This window comes from Bactrocera oleae, chromosome 2 (genome assembly GCF_042242935.1).
Source record: "Bactrocera oleae isolate idBacOlea1 chromosome 2, idBacOlea1, whole genome shotgun sequence".
NCBI lineage: Eukaryota > Metazoa > Arthropoda > Insecta > Diptera > Tephritidae > Bactrocera > Bactrocera oleae.
The window spans coordinates 25,219,891-25,235,525 of NC_091536.1; the positions used below are offsets into that span (position 1 = coordinate 25,219,891).

A 15,635-nucleotide genomic window follows, 5' to 3' on the forward strand; every position below is an offset into this window, starting at 1 on the left:
CATTTATGATGATATACATATGTACGTACATCTCTTTGTGTGTAAACGCATAGGGTGCGCTTTTTTGGAAGCAAGCTTGCCTATATATACACAGACTGCAAACTTATCATATATAATTTAAGTTATATATTTTTGTACCTATTGATATGCAGTGTATGATATTCTAAACAGAATGTTTCAATATTCAGTAGCTTTAGCAAATACTTTCTGTGTACATAATATTTAATAATTTAAAGTAAGAGGTAAGCTAAAGCATTTTTAAAACTAATTAGAACACCTAAATGGTAAGCTGCTCCAAACAAAACACATAAGGAATTTTAAAGGCACTTAAATCAAAATTCAAACGCATATTCATAAATATTATAGTGTAAGCCATAAAATACGACTAACACAGAGTTTTGATTTTTAAATTCATAATTTTAATTTATAATTCTTATATTTCATTTTATCTTTTCCTTAATTAAAACTCGTCTGAAGAAACTTTTCAACATTCGTAGTTTATACAACAGAATTCATGATTAAGAATGCGAGTTCTGCTTTTAGTGTATACTTTACATTTGAAAGTTTTGCCATTACCTTAGCTTTTTTTGCCTTGTATAAATAATTTGAACAACTCTTGTGAAATTAGATTTTGGCAACACAGGTGTGGAGCTATTCAGCATAAGATGACTACGGAAAATTTAGCCAAAATAACAAAAACTTAGAGCTATCACTGGCAACATGATACTAGTAATAGCGCTGCTTATTTCAAATTGTGTTTCACCTTAAATGAAGTATCAAAATTCAAATTTAATGAAGCGTGTTTTTCAAGCAGTAAAAGTTAAGTGTCGTTACACATAATCAAACACACACACATACACTCACATATTGGTAGCTTCAACCTTCAACGACCTCTCTGCCCGAATTTCACGTCCACGAGTTGGTATACTTTTTCATCCCCCACTGCAGCGTGTGCTGTTAGCATTTCTTGCCTGTGCCTTTACATGTTGCATGCTTTTAGGAGTGTTGTGCGCGTAACAAACTATGCCAACAATAATAAATCACGTTAATGAACACATTTTGGCAGCGGAGGTGGCGGCAAAGTTTTTTGATAAATGCTGTTCAGCTTAATATTTAATATGAGCGTTGACGCTGCAGTAGTGTCAATTCAAGGGTAGGAGCGTGAATACAAGTACAAAGAGCGCCCGTACGTATGTACTAAAGCTGACACAACACGAAATTTCCCTCTATTTATAATTGAAATGAGTGCGACGCGAAAGTAGCTGGAGGGCATGGGACGGCAGTCGCTATTTGTTCTTATATGCTTAAGCTGCGGAATTATTTATTAAGTTGGAAGCTCAGTTGTGGGATGACAATTTGTCGAACGATAGTCGCCGCGAACCTCAATCGTTTACTCAAGCTTTCAAACTGCTAAATGTATGTGGGCATGAGAAGTGCCTAAATGTATGCAAGCGTCTTTCACGTTTTCTACTTTGCTTGCTGGTATTGCTGTAAAATTAGCTTCATAATGTATGCAAATGTATTCTGCTTCTTAACAGTGTGTATGTAAGTATAAGGACACATTTTTGGTTTATAAAATTCCACTTCCCTAACACAAATACATATAGCATGAAATCAAAGAATATATAGCAGGAAAAAATATGATACGAACTCACAATTATACAAAAACCACTTCATAAAATTGTGCCTGTAATAATAGCATATGTATGTACATATTCTATCAGTGAGATAAACGTAACTACGTACATACTTATATATTTATTTATATATGTACTATATATATGTAGAAGTTGGAGTATATGTATTTTCTTTACATTGCAGTTGCAACTATTTGAATATTTAAATATTAATTTCATTGCCACGCGTTTGGTGTCAGTCAAACAACTTATTAAGGGAAATTTGGAAATCACATTTATATTTCAGATATGGCATCTGAAATGATTTATGGAAATTGAAAAATAATTGAAAATGTAATGGTTCAATGTATTGATTACATAACTTTACACAGTAATGCAATTACTTTACTTTTACGGAAACTAATCGACTGGTTAGAATCAGAAACGGTTAACTGGTCGGTACAAGTTTATATATGTGGATGCTTATGAGTATATCGATAAAGCTTATGTGCTTAGACTCAGCTCTATTTAAATAAATAAATCGTTATATAAACAGTTATATGAACAAAAGTTCACGAGTGATATTATCACATTCATTTAGCGAATATTCTGAGTTAGACCGCCTTAACTGTAAGAAATATGTAAAAATACAAAACAAATTAACATTTTTTTTTTTATATTTTAATAATTTAGATATGCAAACTTATCTCCCTGAAAGGATTTTTAAAAATTTAAATTCTTTTCAAAGTTAAAGCTTTCAGTAGCCGCCATTTTATGAAAAAAAAACTATTTAAACAATGATGCGATAATGACGTTTTTACTAGTCAATAATCTGTCATTGCATTGAAGGAACCACAAGGGAAGAAATCGTGACAGCGAGCACGCGACCTCTTTTCCTACAACGCATAACTTTATGACAATTTATTTTGTTTATGTTTTTAAAATATAAATATAAAAATGACAAAAAAGGCTACTAAAATCTTGTTTGCCTTTTAAATCTATTGTTTTTGGTTTTTGTTTTTGTTGAAATAGAAGGAAATTTACCTAAAGCCAACTTTAAATATCATGCAAATTTTTCAAAAGCATGTGATAATATTTAAGTAAGATTCTTAAGTAGCACGCTTTTCTCTCTTGCATTTTTTAATAAAAATGGCAATAATGTTCTAATTTATACTTTTTTTTTACTTTTTTAAAATATTTGAAACGACTTACCGCTATGGAATTATTATTAGTTTGTTTATCATAAAATAAACCAAGTGGTAACCCCCTAAAAATATAGTTTACCATTATTTGGATGTATATGTGTTATTTTTATATATATATATATATAAATAATAATAAAATATAGTGTTTGTTGTATACAGTTCTAAGCACGTTAGATTGGGTGCCATGGACGTATCACAATGAGTTCCTAAAGCTTGCTATTATTTTTGGTTACCTTTATTTTTTTAATGCATAACTTTATTACCTTTATTATTTTATTATGCACAAGTCCATCAATTGTTGTTCGATTTTACTGGAAGACAGGACTTCGTAAGCCAGCTTGAATGCCTTAAAAACTTTAGTGATTGCACTGACAACAGGTCCTCAACTCTGCTACCGCTTGGTCTTTTCAGCTCTACGCCCATATCCATAAGTATTGCGAATATATATACATACACACCAGTATTAACATTAGATCGCAGTAACTCGTAGTAAGTTCGATATTGCTTTCCTTTCATCTCCAGTCAACTACATACATCCTGCAAAGTACAACATTAAATTTAGCTTAAGTTTTCTGTGGCTGTTTTATGATCATTTCCACGACTTTTGCTGCCCATTTGCAAGCCATTTGTCTACGCACAGGAGGAGCGTTCTTTGTCCTTTGTGGTACAGCTTTTATTCACCGTTGCACACAGTTACAGACGGAGGCAGCAAAAGGACAAAAGGAAATCGCATTTTAACAAAAGAAGCCAAAATTACATTTAAGTCAGTGCCTCCCAGTAACAAGAAATATACACATACACATATATACGTAGACCAATACACGCACACGTCAGAGTGGAGCAGCCAGTGAGCTGGCAAAACAGCAAATGGCCATTTACTGAACCGAAATTGAATTATGCAACACCAGCAGCGCGAAAATCCATTATTCAGTTGTCAAAGAGCGGCCGCAAAAGCTTAGCAGCCGCGCTGCCGCCAAACCAAACGGCACAGGCGTCTACCCTCCTTCCATCCGTCTGCCTGCCTGTCCGATTAGAAAGCAATCCGCGCCAAAGTATACTAATAAAATTGATTGTGAAGTGTGTAAAGAAAAGCGGATAGCGGATTGAATTTGAATTCTCAAAACGAAGCTGCTCGCCGACTCTTCATTGTCTGGCCTGTTCGGATGGTTGATTTCATTTAATTTTTTTGTTCTATTAATGTCTTTTTTTGTTCTTTTTTTTTATTAAAAACGCCTAGCAGGCGTCGAACAGTAAAATGTCTGCAATAAATATACATTTGCTTATTGTTGAATATAAGAAATGAAAATCTCGTTTAAAGCAATGGAAAACAAATCAGCAAGATCTGATTTTCCATCATTTCAAGTTGCATATTAAATCAGCTTTAGCTTAGTCAACTGCGTCGCTGACTTTATGAGCAATGGGATTATGTCTTCCCAACGGCCACTAATGGCTTCAACAATTTTTTTAGTCAGAAACTAATTTGATGGATTATAAGTTGCTTACTTCGCTAGCATTAAAAATTAGACAATTCCTTTGTACATTTATTGCGCTGCTTGCACACGCTTCATCATCCCGTATTTTATTTAACACATTTTTTTAATGCTTATCCTCAGATACTAAAGTTAAAAAAATGTTATACCTCAAATTGTGCAGTGGAAATAAAATAATATATCTTCCAAGAATATGAAATAATTTTTAAGCTTTATCGATGTGCATCTATCTATATATATTTCTAAGATCATTTTATTTGTAGTATAAAAAATTGTAATTAATTATTCAGTTATCTAACTTGCGATGTGATTTAGTTTAACCTTTTACTTTTACAATATATCTGCCGACTAATCGACGTTTTATTACTGCTACATTTTAGAGTTCCAGCTTCAGATATTAATTTTTTTTTTTGGTTTGATATCTTCTATATTTTTTTACAGATTACACTTTATTGACCAGAAAAATATCTATGATTTATAAGTCGAACTTTATACACTAACGATTACACAATTCTTCATAAACAATACACAGCAATATGTACAATATCGATATTTTTTCTTAGATACTCGCTACATCTCCTGCAATAATATAGATATAGCACTACGTTTTCTAAATTGGTAACCGTTTCTTCAACACAGTATATAGACCTTGACGAAGGTTATTTGCCATAAATTTTGATTTGAAAACAAAATTTGACTAAATAATTGTTTCAGAAAATCAAAACTTTCTCGTTTTTTACAATCTGCAATTTAGTGCATTTTTATGAATATGAATAATTTTTAATTAATATTATATGCCACAAGATGACTAAACGCTTTATACAAATTGGGTGTATTATGTACAACCTCCCTTATTCAATCACCCAGAATATTTGCCATTCACTTGAATATGTTTTTCATAATTTATTTTCTAAGTTGCTCTACAACTTTTACATCATTTCGGTGGCATATTCTTTGACATTCAAACATGCTAAATTTTTTTTAAACTCCAGCGAATTCCAATTGTATGCAGTGAAGCCTCTTTTGTATTCGCATTGCTAACGGCAACTTACAGTTAATAAATTTATGTAAACATATTACATAAGAGAGTAATCTCCCCACTCACATAAAAAAATACATGCCAAGTCATTATTTTATGTCAAAAATTGTTGAGATAGCAAAAATGTCAAGCAAATTTCAATATAAAATTCTGTCTTACCACAACCCAAAGCATTCTTAGGCACATAATCATACATAATAACTTTGTCATCGTGTTCACGTCGTCATCGTTTTCAGTCTGCAGTCTTTCATACTTGTTTAGCCGGGGAGGTACCTGGTTTGGCTTTATGGCATCTTGAATATGTCGCTTTGCTTCCAAATTTTCTTGCTCCAGTTTCGTTCGTAAAATGACAATTGGTATTTTTTTTTTTTTTTTTTTTTGCTTTTTGACTGCTCGCTGCTTGCTGGTTAGCTCTTTCGCAAGCTTTCTGCTGACGGTATTCTTATCAGTTTGCCTACATAAACATTTTCCTTTGTATTTCTTAGCCCGCCAAATTCCTACGAAAGTAAATCTTACAAGTGTATACATTATTCTGTACGTGTGTGTTTTGATATTTATTTAAGTCGCAAATAAGTCGTAGAATTGTAGGGTGTGAATGGAACTCACAATAAAAAAGAAACACACAGGAAGGAAAAATATAAAAAATATTTCAGTCAAAAAGTATGGAAACCTCAAAAATTTAGTCATATAACGTCTTTTTTAGATGCCGTCAAAGAGTAATGAAGAAAGCATTAGTATTAAGTGAACGAAATGCAAGATTCGAGAAAAAATATACAAAATAAATTACAATGATGATAAACCATTCGCTTAATACCACCGTACTAGGTGTGTGACTGAGCCAACATAATTTTTAACTTCTTTAGGTTATAAATTTATTTATTACGGTCTGGAATGCATGGTAAAAGAGAGATCTTGCGTAAAAGAAACAGCAAAATAAAATATGGGTGGCTAAGTTTAGGGTAATATCATTGTTGTTTGACATTTTGGGGCAAAGAGAGATAAACGTGTTCAGCATAGATCATTTTACAAAAACATATCTTTGCCACTAATTTTCTTTTACAAATTTTATCTTTGTCCAGTTTATTGTGTTCTGTGTGTTGTTTATCTCTATTTCCTTTGCAACATACATTCATATTCTCCACTCGCTACGAACGTTATTTCAGTACATTGTTACCCATATATTATGCTACTCATAACGGTTTAATAACTTTATTGCTTGCAAAAGTACCATAAACTGTCATCTGCCTTTAACATTCAAAATGAGCTGCTGTCGTCGTCTAACCCTGCCACGGCACGTACACAGCTAACGAGGCGACAAATATTTATACACGACACCTTGCCCTAAGCACAACTCACCCCAATGTACAATGAATGATATGCTGAGTTTATTTACCACTTTAATATGAGCAACAGCAACTACACTTGCATTACAGTAACAACAGCAAACAATTTTGCAGGTATAAGTATCAAGCAGCATATAAAGCATATAAGTGAAGCTCCCCCAAAGCGGGAGCTATGACATATCCCTTTCTTGTTTATTGCTCCTTTTTTTCTTTTTATGAATGCATAAACTGTTGCAACTGCGCTGCCGGACTCAGCAAATTGAAATAGTTTGACTGTTTTCAAAAAGTAAAATCCAGTCCATCGGCGATTTGCGCTTTTTTTTTTCATCGGTGTTATTCCTTTCAATATAACTACAAAATTTAACGGTCACTTTCAAAAGAGTTATACAGTGAAATAGACTTTTCGGAGACCCAACATGGAATAGTAATCATGAAATTAGAACTCAGAATATCTTAGAGATATTTCGTATAAGCTCATATTTGATTTTTGGCATATAAGCGGGCTAATCTTTCGAATACGCCCCCCTTTCCATTTGCTTCGTTTTCTCAGAAAACCTTCTCTTCTTCCTAAGCAATGTCGAAAAAGAATAATTTTTTAGGTCGATTTTGAATTTTTTTGTTAAATATTAATTAACATCGAAAAAGTGTTATAAAAGTCATTTATCACAAATGCCAGTGTGCCAGAACCATAAACACCCCGCGGCCAAATATCACCAGTGTAGACAGTAGTTCGACGCGAAAAAACTATGTATGAACACCCTGGTTTCGCACCGACCAGAGTTTTTGTTTTGTTTTTGAATTGCCGAAGGCCAAAAGCGGGGGTGTACTCGATATAATCGTCTATGAGCTTGCACAAAAAATCATTTACCCATTTATCTCTATGAAAAATGGTTTTATAGGTCGCAATAGAATATTCGTCTGAAAGTTTTACGAAAGAAGAAAATTACACTTTGATTTTCGTTCAATCTTATGTCTCTCGTATTAATATTCGTTCTACTTGAAATGACTTCTATATACAGCTATTACAAATCAGAGGTAGATCCGTTGCCATATAACGGATCCAACTGTCAACCCGAATTTCCACTTCCTCTTTTTTGCATAAAATTTGCTTCGAAATACGCCGAGTGGATGTAAAATCGGCATCGGCAGTAAAAATGGAAATGAGAGGCATGCCGAATGCCTCATGTCAGTGCAGTTAAACGCAACTGTTGCATGACTCCACAAGCAGTCTGCGCCGTTTGGCAAAGCAAATTTGTTGGTTTCCCTTCAAAGGTACAGGATTATTTCGTTACGTAATATGTGTGTAAAGTATATACACTGAAACATCTACGGAAAAGTACACAGACTTACGCTCCACCAACTTGTGAATATTTTCATATTCCTCTCGACATGGTAACACCATGTTGTTTAATGTTATAGTTATATTATGCACACATACACATGTATACATATGCATATACATGTATGTGAGCGGCATTTCTTTTAATAAAGGCCAAAGACCTCAACAGGTCTTCTTTTTGTAATTTTATCACTTATAGTTATATTAAAGCGGTTCAATTATATTTAATTGTCTCCTTACATTTCTAAACGAAGAGCCTAGCCCTACTTATTTAACGAGCTTCACAGAACAGAAAATCGACTAAGCTATCCACCGAGTTATGCATCTAAGCCCAGAAGAGTCAGTTTTTAGCGGCGGACTGCCAACACAATAAATTCTACTAAATCTATTTAAGAGTTTTTTATTCTGCTAACCCAACAACAATACGTATCTCTGGCATCCTATTGAGCGTTCATGTCTAACTAGAAACTCGAGTTTACGGTTTTGTGCGTTTGAAGAAGTTGTTTTACTTCTATTGTTTAAGAATTTCCATATTAATTTGTGGAATTCGAATTCTCCAATTCTAATACTCTCTATTCCAAATATCGTTCACTTCTGTAATGTGTTAGAAAACTTTCTCGCATTCCCTTTTCCAGTTCAGCTTTAAATTCTTTCGTCAACAAAAACTAAAAATTGTGTCTCTAACTACTAATTTTGTGATACAAACGCAATCTAATTGGTTTGTATTTGAACCCATTAATTGCTTAAGCTTGATTCATAACATGTCTGCTAAACTTGGATTATATGGGATATTTGGTATTTGAACATTATATGTTTTTAATTTTTAGTATACAAACAAATTCGGGGTTTAAATGAAGAATTGTCAAGTTCCAAAGGTTTGGGATTACTCTTTCACTTCAGAGTAGAACGCTGACATGAAATGGTCTATCAGTCAACAAATGATACCTGAGTAGAGTGTTTTCTTCAGGAATAATTCGTATATTACTATAGAGGAATCAATAGAGGAAAACATCAGACCGCCGAGCTGAAATACGATAAAAAATACAGTTTTCCTAAATACTTGTGATGAATCCACTGTTGATCTTTTAAAAGCTTCTCTTCAAAAATTCCTCGCTGCTCAGAAGTACAACAATTCACGCTTTTCAATTTGGTTTTGATTTGTTGTTGCTACTGTCCTACTCATTTTCCTCTCTTCTTTACACCACCCTATGTGTGCAATTTGCTGCAGTGAATGCAACGGAAAAGCTATTCGTTTACGGCTAACCGGCAATACTCGAAAAAATTCGAACGGGAAATTCAACGGTAATACCTGATTCGCGGCGGTAAAAGATCCATTAAAGAGGGGGATGTCATGTCGTCGCTTTGCTTACATACATATATTTTTTTCATTCCATTGTGAGCGAGCGACAAACGATGGGCGATAAGCCCGCACAGACAAGACCGGATGTGATGTGCTGCAAAAAACTACAAAAAAATACAACATTGGGGAATGTTATCTAGGTAGAAAATAGTAGTAGTAGAGTGCGATATGCGATTGGAAGTGTGTGTGCTGCAATCTCTGCAATTACCACTGCTGACACGTGTGATTGTTTGGTCCAACACGATTCCGCCGGATGAGTGTGAAAACATGCATCGACCACCAGACATAAACCCATAAACACATGTGCTTCTTGACCACATATAAACTCATATATAAAAGTGTCATTTAAATCTGCAGATTTATGTGTCGTTGAAATTTGTAATTTATTTTTTTTATTTTTTACTGCTGTCATTCTTTTTATGTTGATTTATCGAAAGAGTTAGCATATTCGCAAGCATAATCAGATAAATATATTTATGTATGTATGCGACATAAGAGAGCGGAATCAGCAGCGTGTTGGCAAAGTGTGCATTTCCTACTTTAAAAGCCATTTTTTATCATCAACACTTAAATTCAAATAAATCCATCGAAATTGAAAGTTCGACATAATGGCCACAATTGCAGCAAAAGGAAATGAAACCAAATCTACAAAATTGAAATGGTATAAATAAACCAACTGTCTTCTTGTTGTGACTCGATTTTATTGGGAAAACCAAAATTCAGTATTGACCTGTATTATCAAAAGCTATTCGATATTCTCATTCCCAGCAACCTTCCTGGTCTAAACTGACTTTGTTTTTGTTTTATCGAATAATAAAACACTTTTACGCAACTCCAAATATGTATACTCAAGGATTCATCTTTTATCTCATTTCACTTCAAGTATTACACATTCATTCGTATAAAAAAATTTTGTTAAAAAAGTTATCAAAATCGTGCACGAGCATGTCCTATAATAGATTTAGGTAGCAGAGGGATTTAGAATCTAATAAACTGCAAAAAAATCACAATCAAACTTGTTGGAACCTTTTAAATCGACCACACTTAAAAATGGAGAAAAGAGTGTAATAACCACGCGGCATTATACAAAATTAAGAAAAAGGCATGGTGATGTGTTCAAAAAGTGATCCACCGCCTATTTCCACATAATAAAATTAGATCCGTTGCTTTGGTGCTTTAAGTATGAGCATTTATTAACATAACATAATACGATACGATATCAAAGCAGAATGAAACCAGTTCAAATCTTCTTAGGTTCCCCAAATATCGCAAGTATACCTTTTTAAAGCTCTTTATATTTTCGAAGGCATTTTATGTTCGATTCCGAACTTATGTATCTCTTGTGTTACAATTTATTTTAATTTCTATAGTTGACTTCAGCAGCACTGAATTTTCCTCGAATAGCAGTTCATTGACTTTTAACTTTACACCCTATTTCGGCATGTGTGACATTTTAGTATTTATCAACACCTTTTGTTTTGATTGAAACTTCAACTGAAATATGATATCTCCCGAAGAAACCGTTCCGTGCTTCAGTGTTAGAAGCACTCGAAACGTCGAGTCTATTGAGCGAGCTCTGAATGAATTTAACATCAAATCGCTGTTCTTTTTTACAAAAAAAAATTCCCTATTGAATTTTCTTGAGTAACCACTTAGACTCTCAATAGATCCCAGGCAAATTTATTATTTCAAAATTTTTTACCACATTTCATTGTTCAAATGACATTTTAAGAAACTTTAATGAAGCTTTTTCAAAAATGGTTCAGAAGTGCATATTCACAATAGGGATAATTGCTTATTATTTTCTACATAAAGTTCTAGGTAAATATTTTTAAATATTTCTGAAAAAACAGACACTTTTGTTTGATTTATACTATGCGAATTAGCCGTTTAATATACACACATACTTATATATATCATCTAAACATTAATTTGTAAATACTTCTATATTTCAATTAAGCGTTCTCATATCAATTTTGTATGTATACATATACGAGTGTGTGTGCGCGGCTATGCTGCGATTTGGTGTGGTCTAAATGTTCGACCGCAGTTGAGTTAAATAGAAACCTCAGCGGATGTTTAATTGAAAACGGAACCCAAGCAACCAACCAACCAACACACACACTCAAATTGTATGCATACTTGTACATCGCGTATGCACCAGTATGAACACAATATTAGCCAGGCGACTGGATCGCGGCAAAAGAAACAACAACAATACAATAGTTAGTCACTACAACAACGGTGATAACTATAATAGAGCGAAGAGTCAGCGTTTAGGCTTGCCTGCCCCCTGTTAAGGCATTTTAATAATAAAGAATAAAAATAGGGGTAATATGGGCAACAACAAAGTACGAAGAGCAATATTACTAATGTAAATAGTTGGAGAAGTGTACGAGTTAAAGCTTCTGTATGCATACGGGGCAGTAAAATTTTAATTCATCATGAGATAAATAAACTATGCCTACTTGGTCATCGAAATTTCGTGTGTAACGGCAGTTGAGCGCAGCACTTAGTGGCGGGCGCAAGTTGTTGCTGGCGCTACAAAACATTCGGCTATCAGTTTGTTAGAAGATACCGACGCGTACGCGTCGTTGGCACGGCGTTGCAATGTCGTTCGAATAGTCGCGTTCGCCACGAAAAGTGTCTATAATTTTTAGAAATATATATAAAGAAATTTTTTGTTTCCAAGTTTATTGTGAAAAAGCTCGCACGGGCAACGCATCGTTAGACTTGTGACGCTAGCGGTGCAGGCCCCCTCGAGTGGCGCGAGCCTATAATAACTCGAGGGGTGGGGGGATGAATATGTTGAACATATATGAACTTTTTGTGAAAATAAAACAGTGAATTAGTTCCCTTCTAAGACGCGAGCTCGTGGATGATGAAATTTCTATTTTTAGTTGTTTGCGCGATCGCCGCGTTACATACGCGCTATAACGGACATGCAGCACAGCTGCGACGCGTCTGGATGCAGGATCACTGTCATCACGGTATTTGCACCGGCATCGATATCGGTCGCAATGACTATGTCATTCTGTCGCAGATGCCCATCGCGAAGCAGATTATGCTTACCTTTCTCAATTCCAGCATCGCCAAAATACCGCATCTGATGTTCGACACCTTTCCAGATTTGCAGGTGCTGCGTATGGAAAATTGCTCAGTCGAAGTTTTTGAGAAGCCACAATTCGAAGGCGCTAGCAACTTGATGAGTCTCTTTCTGGGTCACAATCTGTTGCGCGACATACCGAAAAATATCTTTCTCGGCGCCGATAATCTCCACACGCTGCACTTAAATCATAATCAGATACGCACGCTGCATAACGCCAGCTTTCATGCGCTAAAAGAGCTGCAAGAAATGTCACTAGCTGACAACCAGCTAGCACAGCTGCCACTTGCCGTATTCGCGCCACTGCGCAAACTTCTAGACGTCAACTTGAGCGGCAATCGGTTGTCGGCTTTTCCGCGGGGCATTTTTGATCGCAACCTTAACTTGACGCGAATCAATTTGTCGCGCAATCGTTTTGTGGCATTTGAATCTGAGCTGTTCAAGCTGCAGCCGCGTCTGAAGCTCTTAGATCTATCGTACAATGAACTGCAAGATCTTACGCTCAACTTTGCTGTGCTGGAGAGCGCGATTTGCAACAATTGCGACATACGCAAGCTCACCGTCTATGGTTACGTCCACGATCTAGAGTTGCGCAACAATTCACTACGCGAGCTGCCACATATACCGCATGCGGCCAACGTTAGCGGACTGGATTTGGCACACAACCCGCTCGGCACATTGCAGGGCAATCCGTTGCGACGCTTTACTGGGCTACATCGGCTCAACTTGAGCTCAATCGGCATGCATGACCTGCCCGAAGATGTATTCAAAAAGCAGGCGCAGCTCAAGCAGCTGGACATATCAGCGAACTCGCTGTATAATTTGAAATTTCCGCTTTTCAATGATTTGAAGTCGCTGCAATACTTCTACTTCCAGCAAAATAACTGGAACTGTGATTTCCTGCAGTTGCTGATGAACTCGTTTGTGAAGAAGCGTGATATATCCTTTATGGAGGACACCATTGAACCGGAACTGGTCGATGATTATGTGGATGGTGTGGCCTGTTGGTATGAAAGCAACAAGGCGTCGAAGAAATGCTCAGGCGACGGCCTGTCGGAGGCCGCTTTAGAGCTGGCCATTGTGCGTAATGACATCAAATCTTTTACGGAGATCGTGGAGAAGAAGTTCATCAAGGTCTACCGTATGCTCGATGAGCTGAAGGCTCGTTTGTAGCGTCGACGAGTGCAACGAGAGTGCCGAAAGGAAATCACCCGACAATTGACGATCTGGCTTGAACTATTATTATTCTTACTGGCTTACGTTATCACTTTAATCGCTTTATTGCTTATCTAATCGCATTTAATAGCAAATTCTAAGCGCATATCTTATAACCACAAGTAATACTCGAACTATAAACATATATATATTTTAATCGTATTTATCCTCCAATTATATCGAAATATATCGTTTAATCGCATTTAACCTGAAATTATGACAACACATATTTACTAGCATTACAAAAATGACAACATTTTAGAATTTACTAAGTAATTGACAGAGATTTATGAATTAAGTTTATATATAAATCAACAACAGTATATCGATTGATGCAATAAATGACTTAGGTTTAAATTCGGGGGCGTTTCATTTACATTCCAAAAGTGGGTGATACTTAGAGAGCTGGCGAAACGTAAGTGTTTCATGTTCAATTTTATTAATATTTTATCTCACATTTACATAATTATAAAGTACTTTAAATGTGTAAATTTATAAAGAAATCTTGAAACACATTAAAGTACTAATTAATTTAACATATATATATGTACAAGTAAATGGTGTTCAAAAATACGCCAAGTGATTTATGAGGTACTTCCTCATCGATATTATTAATATGGCACTTCAGGGAATCATGGAACTGAGTGTTATCGGGTCCTCACGACATTTGCTCATCTGATAAAGAGTTCTCTCTACTGAAGATTTGAGTTTGAGATTAGAAGTTTGTGCCCTTTCTATTTGTAAAGTTTCCTAATAACTTGTATGGTCTAGTATGGTGTTTCCCATTTACCGGAATAACTGAGCTAAATCACATTTTATTAAAAAATCTCCAGAGAGTCCTTAAAAGCCTCCATTAATCAAGGGACGCTCTCTATAAAACGATGATAACCAGTGCAAGTCAATAAAATGAAGAAAATAATACAGAAAAGACAAAAATAATGAAGTAAGCACTTATGTATATGCCTTTAATTTTATTTTGGTATGCTCAGTGATTTGCTCGACTCTCCCATCACCCTTCATCACAACTAGAGCAATGAAAATGTCAAAATAGTCGACAAATCAAATTAAATCTCAAAATCTTCAATTTAAAGAGAAGAAAAAAACCTTATTTATGAACGTCAATTATTGCCAATGAATTCGCATTTATGCAAATTAAAAATATCTCGCAGCACATCGGGGCAAGCGTACAAAGGAGAACGTCAAAGCGTTACGTTGGCTTTCAGATTTTCTAAGTCAACAAAGACGAGAAGCAAAAAGCAGAAAAAAAATGTATGATTATTTAGTCATTTGTAGAAAAATTATGTCCGCCGATGAATACATATGAGTTTGAAAACGTAGCTCATGAAACGAGAACCTGCTCGTATTTATTTCTTCAAATTTGCGCCGCTTCAAATGAATGAATCCAGATGCAGAAATGCTTCTTAACTTGCATGTAATAAACCTATTGGCACGTCACTGCTATACATTTGTGTTTTAAGTGACTAAGAGCTCCTTTAAATATCTTGCTAAATCTCTTTAAATATCGCCGGTACCTGAGACATACCAACATACGGTAACTCAGCTATATAAAGAGCATAGAACCTCATTTGCCTTAGAATGTTGCACGTCGTAAGAACGTAAGTATTTATGCATGTACTTTTATGATTTCACCTGTTGTTTTTGTTGTTGTTTGCTTATGACTTGCTGTCTATTAACTTAGATGACATGGAGGGCATCAAAAACTGCAGCGGCAACAAAATTGCTTATAATCCAGTATTTGCATGCGTGTCATTGCAATTTATATCTTAGCGTAACAGTAAAGTGGAAATACAATTTTCATAAACAAAACTTAATGTGTGCGCAAACGCATGTGCGTGTGTGTGGTGTGTAATTAGATGAATATGCTGCATGAGTTGCTTGTTGAAATCTGATGACAGCAGTTG

The 15,635-nt window shown here is 35.1% G+C and overlaps 2 protein-coding genes across 2 annotated transcripts in view; both read left to right on the forward strand.

Moving 5' to 3' along the window:
- The window catches only part of Fur1 (Furin 1), a 249,244-nt gene that overhangs the window by 171,089 nt on the left and 62,520 nt on the right, over positions 1-15,635 (forward strand). The window lies entirely within an intron of this gene.
- Positions 11,877-14,070, forward strand: alrm (astrocytic leucine-rich repeat molecule). The gene has a single exon (XM_014232367.3). It carries the CDS (start codon positions 12,271-12,273, stop codon positions 13,669-13,671), a length of 1,401 nt encoding a protein of 466 aa, XP_014087842.2. The 5' UTR covers positions 11,877-12,270; the 3' UTR covers positions 13,672-14,070.

Excerpts from the sequence above, each read along its gene's own strand:
- alrm (XM_014232367.3), top strand. The coding sequence starts at position 12,271 with ATGATGAAATTTCTATTTTTAGTTGTTTGCGCGATCGCCGCGTTACAT.